Source organism: Elgaria multicarinata, chromosome 9, assembly GCF_023053635.1.
Source record: "Elgaria multicarinata webbii isolate HBS135686 ecotype San Diego chromosome 9, rElgMul1.1.pri, whole genome shotgun sequence".
NCBI lineage: Eukaryota > Metazoa > Chordata > Lepidosauria > Squamata > Anguidae > Elgaria > Elgaria multicarinata.
The window spans coordinates 96,226,409-96,235,746 of NC_086179.1; the positions used below are offsets into that span (position 1 = coordinate 96,226,409).

Genomic DNA, 9,338 nt, shown 5'->3' on the forward strand with positions numbered 1-9,338 from the left:
TCAGAAACCGTTAAGTAGAAGTATTTTCATATTTCTGCCTTTAATGGAATAATGACAAATTGTACCCCACTGTATGGACACTAAAGTTTAGACAATAATTCTGAATTTAGTTTTCCTTGGGGCTGTGATTTTAACCAGGAAACAGTGAACTCTACCAGAGCTGAACTGGCTAGACATTCACCCACTGCAGCTAAATATTAAAATCGTGGAGAAAATATTGAACCTAATGTTGCATGTAATATCTCTTTAAATACAAAACCTTTACTTAATGTATCTATCATTCATAGCCTTTATGTTTACCTTATACCCTGTCCAAAGTAAAGAATTGCTGTCCTTTTGTTCTGGGGGTGGGGGTAGAGAAAACAGCTTTTAAGGTCTAGATCAAGTTTCTGAAATCTTCAAAGCCTACAGTCCTAACCACATTTACTAGAGGGAGTAATCTCATTGAACTCAATGAAGCTTAATGCTGAGTAAACACATACGAAAAGCATTGTAAATAGGGCAATTCTCCCAAACCAATTTATTCCTACAGTTTACTCATGCATTTGTAATATTCTAGAAAGCCTGTTTTATAAGGTTTGTCTTAAATTTTCCACATCAGTTGTTCAATACAATGATGCTTTAATTGTCCACATGTTTCAGATGCTAATGCAATTTAAAAACAATAGTGGGTTGGACCTTGTTTTGGGTAACAGAGAAGTAAATTAATTGCAGCCATAATCCATTTTCTAGCTGATAATGACAAAACCATCTCTGTTAGTTTCACAGAAAGGTCCTGCAATGAATCAGTTCAAACATGAATATGTCTGACGGCAATATATGTTCTTGTTGCTGCTGACTGCAATATAGCTTTACCAGATGTATATTTTGTAGAGACCTTTCTCCAAACTTTTCCTATCTGACAGAAATCAAAAGGTGCTTAGAAATTTTAATAGCATTTAACATTTTAACGTATCCAATCTGGTCATATCCATGATGACTTACAAGTTCCAATGAATCCAATGAGGCTTACTCACCAGTAAGTGTGCAATCATATTTGGACGCCTGCCTACTTGGAAGTATGTGTCATGACAAAGAAAGGGACTTACTTCCAGGTAAATGTGGTCACGATCAGGGTGTTAATATGCAGAGTTTATTTAAAAGGATTTAATAAATGGAACTCTCTTGTGCACTAAACTAAACTCTTCAGGGGCAGATATCCAACTGAACTTTGGAGAATTCTTTACAGCTGTATAAAGTTATGACAGGCTCAACACTATTCAAAAGTATTTCTTTCTTAGTAGTTCTGGCCTACATTTTCTCTTCTCTGAAGGAAGACAGAAAAAACAAGTGGCACAATATTTCATATACAGGACACCCATTTGTAGAAGATATATTCCAACTGATTCAAGACAGTTTTAGTAAGATATAGTCTATTTTCATATAATAATCCAAAGGAGCTGTAGTAGCAAAGTACTTTTTAAATAAAACACACATGCACCATTCAAAATCATCTAAAACAGCTCTCTCTTAACCCCCCTCACTATAAAATAGTATCATCATGGTCATTTGTTTAAACCCAGTGACTTTGTGGTATTGCAAAGACAACAATTAAAGTAGAACATGATCCCTAGGTTTCATGGATTAATTTTGAGGCATTTTTGCTTATTTTCACTGTGCAATTTTATGAAGTCAATGGCTAGTTCACATGTTTTGGTTTTTTTTAAAACCATGGGTTGTTGTGAATGAGCTTGCATGCTATTTCATGCTGCTCAATCATTCCTGCTTGGCTCATCCTGCCAGCAGGAGCAGTGAAGCCTTGGTTCCAACTCCACAGAGACAAGTCAGAGTTCCAGGTTCGGACGTCAAGCTGAACAACCCAGAGACAAACAACCCAAGGATGAAGTGTTTCTAGGTTGTTTAACAACTCATGCTAGCAGCAGGAACTATAGACTCATGGAAATTAGCACTCTGGCTTGTTCCTGACAACCCAGTGTTGCTGTTATGTGTGAACCAGGCCATGTCTATGGTTAACATTTACTTCCCCGGTCAAGAGATTTGGGAACTTATTCATCTAAGTAGTCATACACAATCAGAGCTGTGTTGTTGCACAGTTATATGTGCTTACGTCCAGCTGAGTTCAAGGGATCTCAAGCATACAGAATGGTATACAGGGCTGCACCCCATATTCTTCGAAAATACAAATAAGAACAATCTTTTGGAATAAATGGTGCCAGAACTGTTTTGAAGTGAGAAGAAAATCTGTCTGTAGAACAGATGATTATCAAATACCTTTTCAACACCTAACCCACAGGGATTCTTGTGCCTTTTTTTAGAGAATGTCATGGCAGGTGCAACATCTCCCAAAATAGTGACAGGGAAATTACACTTACCAAAACACTCCCTGTTGATGCAGCTATGAATACTCATTTTTAAAAGCTAGCTGATAAAAACATTAGTGATTATCATACTGAGATGAAAGCCAATATATTAAATAAGTAAAAAAACAATAAAAAAACAAACACCACACAACATGCAAGACCATATAATGGTGCTCACGATTTGTTCATACACAGTACTTCGAACATTTTCTCTTATGCTGACCATTTTCTGATTAGTGATATCCTTTCAGGTGCTATTGTTGCTACGATTCGGCTGTTTCTTACTTGATTACCAGCTTTCCCCCCCCCTTTTTCTTTTTTTTTTAAAAAAGTGTAACCCTTTAAAAAAGGGGCATTGAATTTATTTGCCCTAACTGCATTCTGGTAAGTTCATTGCTGTTATAAAACTTCCCATTTTCATTTCCCCAAATGTGTCCCTCTGTGTGAGCCGACAAAATATTTGTTATTTGAATACACAATTTCCAAATGTTGCATAAGTCTGGACCCTCTTTTTTTAAAAACAGTTGGGGGGCAAATCCACTGTATGATACTCCATTCTAGAAAGCCAACTTTTTTTCAGGCGTTTGCATATCCATTCTGATCTGCTTCTTTGCTGAGTAATAATCTGTAGAAACAAAAAGTGAGCAATTAATAATTATAAGTGCAAGGAGAATTGCAGTGTGGCAGCTCCAAGACTTATACATTAGGCAGAATGTATAAACGGCTTGAAGCCAGGTTATTTGAAGGAACGCCTCCTCCCATATGTACCTGCCCGGACCTTAAGATCATCTACAGGGGCCCTTCTCCGTGAGCCCCTGCCAAAGGAAGTGAGGCAGGTGGCTACTAGGAGGAGGGCTTTCTCTGTTGTGGCACCCCGGCTGTGGAACGAGCTCCCCAGAGATGTCCACCTGGCGCCTACACTATATTCTTTTCATCACCAGCTGAGACCTTTTTATTTTCTCAGTATTTTAACACCTAAATTTAAACTTTGCTGTTTTAATTCTGTATTTTAATCCTATATCAATTTCGGCTGTGTGGTTTTATCCTGGTTGTGCTTTTTATATTGTATTTTGTGTTTGTGTTTTCAGATTGTTGGATGTGTTGGATGTTTTATTATGTTTTTAATGGTTTTAATTTTTGTGAACTGCCCAGAGAGCTTCGGCTATTGGGCGGTATAAAAATGTAATAAATAAAGAAATAAAATCTGGCAGAATTCTGGACAGTACTACTTCAATCTCTCATCATGTTGAATAACTCCTGCCCCCCCTCCCCCTGGGACAAACAAAATTTCCTCAATGTAGAAAATTAGCACAACATAATCATTTAGTGTTGTCCTTTTCCTAATGTGTTACCTTACTACATGCAGGGAGTTTTACTTGAGGAAGCCATCAACAACCTGAAACTCCACCTGCACACTGAAGTGATAGTCTAGAATCCTAACATTTTGGCTTATCATCTTACTGTTGCCTCTATCCAGTTATTTCCTCCATGTGATTAACCCTTTGCTGTTCTCACATTGGGGGCAAGTCTGAAGTGGGGAAGATGGCAGAACATGCTTAGGTTGTCCCAGGTGAGCTGGATCCCTGTTTGATCAAAGTTCAGCTCATGAACACTGCCTACATATGTTCTGCAGGCTTCCCTTCTGCAGATAATGTGTGGGGCTGGCGGGCAGGGTGGGTAGGTGAGAGGGGCAGTATTTAATCATGTGGAGGAAGTAATGATTGAATAGTGCTTCTATATAATAATGATTGAAATAATAATTGAATAATGCATAGAATGTAATGAAGTCAGGAAACCTTTCCTAATATCCAAGAAAGAACGAACATAATACCTATAGTATTACCCATACAACGCTGGCTAATACCAACAGGACTGTGTGTACTGTTGTACTTAAAAAATAAAAATTCTTCACCAAGAAACATTTCTGGGTTATAACCAATGCTAATCCTACTTAGAGCAGACCCATTGAGATGAATGGGACTTATAGAATCATAGAATAGCAGAGTTGGAAGGGGCCTACAAGGCCATCGAGTCCAACCCCCTGCTCAATGCAGGAATCCGCCCTAAAGCATCCCTGACAGATGGTTGTCCAGCTGCCTCTTGAATGACCATGACTAACTTAAGTCCCATTCATTTCAATAGATCTACTCTAAGTAGGACTAACATTGGATACAACCCTCTGGCCTGTAGGTATTTATGCAAATTAGTAAATATTTTATTCCATTTTTTAGTTATAGAGAGGTGCAAGGTTCTATGCTGGGTACTGAACTCACATTTCCCCCTTCCCTCACTGAAAATCATATTCAGCCATCCTGCTAACTTCATGGATTTCACAAGGCATTGTCCACAACTAGCTTCATTTTCTTAGGCAAAGACTGAGAAGCTGAACCTTGCACCTCATCACACCTGGAACCCTTCCCATGCACAATGAGATGTGCTCAACCAACCATGGATAGATAGCGTGTTCAGAAGAGGGCAACCAGGATGATCAGAGGTCTAGAAACAAAGCCCTATGAAGAGAGACTGAAAGAACTGGGCATGTTTAGCCTGGAGAAGAGAAGATTGAGGGGAGACATGATAGCACTCTTCAAATACTTAAAAGGTTGTCACACAGAGGAGGGCCAGGATCTCTTCTTGATCCTCCCAGAGTGCAGGACACGGAATAACGGGCTCAAGTTACAGGAAGCCAGATTCCGGCTGGACATCAGGAAAAACTTCCTGACTGTTAGAGCAGTGCGACAATGGAATCAGTTACCTAGGGATGTTGTGGGCTCTCCTACACTAGAGGCATTCAAGAGGCAGCTGGACAACCATCTGTCAGGGATGCTTTAGGGTGGATTCCTGCATTGAGCAGGGGGTTGGACTCGATGGCCTTGTAGGCCCCTTCCAACTCTGCTATTCTATGATTCTATGATTTCTGATGGGACTTAAAATTAAGAGATCTCTACCACTGTATAGTAGCATTGATACTACTAGCAGTAATACCCTCATCTCCTCCAAATCCTCCTCCCACATTACCAAGAAGTATACAGTAAACTTCCTAGGAGACCATCTTTTTTTACTTATTATTTAAAGTATCTTTTTTATCTTGCTCCTCAGCTAGAACAGCTCCCAGAACTGCTTAAAATCAATCAGTAAACAAGACAGTTTCTGCCCACATGCTTACAATCTAAAAAAGACACAAGGGAAAAGGTGTCTCGGGAACCTGTTGAAAATGTGAAGAACAAGAAGGAACATTTTATCATTTATGGTGGACTTGTAAAAAAGCTAAAAACTTTTGGATACAAATTCATTCTCTAATTCAGTAGATACTAAAGACCAACATACAAGTGAAGCCGGAATACTTCTTTTTGGGCTTAATAGATGACCAGATGAAAAGGAGCTATGGGACCCTATTTTTATCTATGATAACGGCAACGAGATTACTATATGCACAAAAATGGAAAGGTTCAATATTGCCTACAATGGATTAATGGCTATTGAAGATGGTGGGGACTAGAAAAAAATTATTTGTTCTTCTGTGGATTCAATGATTAAGAAGAAAATTTTCTAAGATAAAAGAACAGGGGAATTTTGATTTTTATAATTATAGAGTAAGGAAGTTCATCTTAACTTTGTATGTTTTTATGTGTTTTGTGTTTTTTATGCTTTTATATGTTTCCCCCCCGTACTGAGTTTGTAAGTTGGTGTTGTTATGAAATAATTAAAAATATATAACATGAACACGCAAGGGAAAAGGTATGAGGAGGGGAAAATATGTATTAAAATAATAGGGCAAATGATACGGAGCATTATCATTTACTATTACATCTTGAGGTGAACTCTGTGCAGGAAAGCTGAAAATAAAACGCTATCATTTGTGGGGGAATGAAATGCTTTCTTTAAATGCCAAGAGAGGGGTTTTTTTGCTGACAATTGGGAGATATTAGAATAATAATTTCTGCCATAGACACAGACATGTTCCGTCTAAAATTACTAAGAATTGTAAAGAAAAACCAAAGCATCTACACCAATCAGGGGCCAGTGGCGAATTGTTAAAGTAGGAAACCAATGTTGAATTGGACTTGGTGAAAAAGCAGTTCCCACGATCATTTAACCTTCAGTTTCCCATGCAACACAACTGGCAATGGACACAGCCAACATTGCTCTAGCAGCTGAAGCCTTGCATTTGCTCCAGAAAAAAATATCATTGGCAAGGTCCCTAGAATTCTGTTCGATTTCTAAAAAAAAAAAATTAATAAGTTAATCCAGCAATAATTTCTGGGGGAGGATAAGATATATATTGGTGACCCACATACTGCTGAAGAGCATAAGAAACATGTTCGATTGAAACAAACCCAGTAATTACCAGAAACATCCATGGTAAGGCCTTCAGATGAAGAAGAAGTAAGGCTGCAGGTGGAGACTCAAGCAGCTGAATGTTTCTCCATACCAGAAACCTTCCTGAACAGAGGGAAACTAGGATGCCAGACAAAATGCTAGGCTAGAAAGCTTACAGTGCAACCTTATGAATAATATTTTAAATTTTAAATCATCCTGTGTTCAATGGGGTTTACTCCCTAATAAACAGGTTTAGGATCATGGCCTTAGGCCTTCACTTTTCTATTTGGAATCACATGTGGAACCATTTATATGTCTCATTGCTGGTTTGCCGGGATGGTGGAGGGAGCTGTCTGATTCTAATCTACAAATTTATCATTAGTTCCTAGTAGGGTGACCATATGAAAAGGAGGACAGGTCTCCTGTATCTTTAACAGTTGTAGTGAAAAGGGGATTTCAGCAAGTGTCATTTGTATGCATGCAGCACCTGGTGAAATTCCCCCTTCATCAGAACAGTTAAAGCTGCTGCAGCCCTGCCCAGAATGACTAGATACAAAAGAGGGCGGGGCTCCTGCAGCTTTAACTGTTGTGATAAAGAGGGAATTTCACCAGGTGCTGCATGCATACAAATGACACCTGCTGAAATTTCCTTCTTTATACAGGTGTTAAGGATACAGGACCCCTGTCCTCCTTTTCATATGGTCACCCTAGTTCCTAGTCCTCATGATTCCATTTTAAAATTATAGGCGTGCGCAAGGGGTGTGCCAGGTGTGCCCAGGCACACCCTAATGCCTCAAGCATTGAGTAGGGCCACTGAATAGGGATCCAGAGGGGGATCCAGATGCACAGTCCTCCAGCTGCCTTCCGACTGCTCTTCTGCCACCACCACTGACATCGTGCCATTACTCCAGGCAGCAGGAAAAGGAATTGCTCTGCCAGGAGCCTCTCTGCCTTGAGCCACACTTCAAAGTGGCAAGGAGGAGGGCCCCGAAGGCTAATATTGCCTTGTAAGCCCCTCCTTTGGGCAGTATCATTACAAAGCTCCGCCGCTGCTGGGGCTTGACAAGGGTCTCATTCTCCCCCCCCCTTCGATGGCCCTCCCATGGTCAGGCAAACTGAACGCAGAGTAGGGCTTCAATGTCTAGTCTTTAATAAATAAATAAATAAAATGTTCTTTATCACTGAGTATTCAATCAATGTTGGCCTTTAAAAAAAATCACCTGGTTGCACACCCTAATGAACGTGCTACACACGCCCTATATTTAAAATGTATGCCAAAACTGGAGGAACAGCTTCTACTTTGTGGCTTTCTGTATTTCCATGTATTTGACATATGGACGGCATCTTCTTTGTTTTGTGCTTTTGTTACAATGTGGTATTGCTCTCTGATAATGACAAACATATGCTTAAAATAGAAACTTTACATACCAGTCAAAGACCTCTGCCTTCGCTTCTTTCCTGCCAGATTCTTCTTCCCTGACAATTTTTGGGCAGGCCTAGGTTTCTCAAACACTTTGCCAATCTGGTGAGCTTTGGATTCTTTGGTTACAACCCGGTTCATGGATTGCAGGGGTCTGCGAGCCTCCCCTACCGCACATGTGTGATAAAAGGTAGGGACCTCGTGGCCCTGTAGTTCCTCCCACTGCAGAAGGCCTTCTGCTGGCATCTCTTCCAAGAAGTCAAAATTCCACCTTCGCTTAGCCCTTTCCATACTAGCGCACAACATATTCTGGAAGTCCTGCTGCAGATGGCTGTGGTCCACAGGACCAAAAAGATTTCTCCTTACTTTTGTGGATCTCAGCTCCATCGTCTCTCTCTTCTGCCTGACATTTGCTTTTGTGGATCTCAGCTCCATCGTCTCTCTCTTCTGCCTGTCGTTTATGAGTGTACAGAGTAGCAGTTCCCTGCCAAGAACAGAAATACACTCAGACATCTTTTTATTGCAAAATGAACTGTGCTGTGTTTAAATAAGTAGCCACAGGTGGTGGGGGCTGTTAGGGCCTAGCCCCTCCCCCTGGGATATTCTATACCCCTCCCTTAAACTTTCTTTCTTTGTTTTTAGAGCAAGCCTCGAGTGGTTTTCCTTATGGAGATGTGCAGAAGGAAAAATGTGCAGGCAGGTATTGTGCCCGATGTGTCAGTAAGAAGTAAACTTGCTCCTGCTTCCCAGGGTTCTAACCATAAGAGCAGAAGAACAGTCATCCTGGATCAGACCAAGGGTCAAACTTGTCCAGCATTCTGTTCACACAGTGACAAACCCATAAGTAGAATCTAAGTGCAATAGCACCATCCTATTCATGTTCCCCATCAACTGGTATACAGAGTATTGCTGCATCTGATACTGGAGTAGTGACTAGTATGCTGGCAACTGTTACCCAGAGGACCTTTTCTTCTGCTGCCCCCAGGATGTGGATTCGTCAGCTTAATGCTCTCTCTGAGTTTAAGACAGCCGTAAAGACTAGTCTCTTCCAGCAGGCCTACCCAGATGAATTTTAAACATAAGAATTTTAAGATGTCCTGATTGTTACTTCAATATCGTATTGGTTTTATATGCTCTTTTAACTAATTTTATGCATTATATTGTATTTAGTGTTGTTCCCTGCCTCAATCCAGAGGGAGAGGCAGGTAATAAGCACCATGTGCATTGATGGTGCTATA

At 40.2% G+C, this 9,338-nt stretch overlaps 1 protein-coding gene across 1 annotated transcript; it reads right to left on the bottom strand.

Annotated features, from left to right (window-relative positions):
- Positions 1 to 2,917: 2,917 nt before the first annotated feature.
- On the bottom strand, positions 2,918 to 8,487 carry LOC134404311 (cyclin-dependent kinase inhibitor 1-like). The gene is made up of 2 exons (XM_063135025.1): positions 8,109 to 8,487; positions 2,918 to 2,985 (listed from the first exon to the last, which is right to left on the bottom strand). Exons 1-2 carry the CDS (start codon positions 8,485 to 8,487, stop codon positions 2,918 to 2,920), a joined length of 447 nt encoding a protein of 148 aa, XP_062991095.1.
- Between the last annotated feature and the right edge of the window lie 851 nt (positions 8,488 to 9,338).

Bases quoted from the DNA above. Each gene is read 5' to 3' on its own strand.
- LOC134404311 (XM_063135025.1), bottom strand. From the start codon at position 8,487: ATGGAGCTGAGATCCACAAAAGTAAGGAGAAATCTTTTTGGTCCTGTG. The intron at 2,986-8,108 runs GTATGTAAAGTT...TTGTTTCTACAG, and splicing joins AAGGCAGAGGTCTTTGACTG to ATTATTACTCAGCAAAGAAG.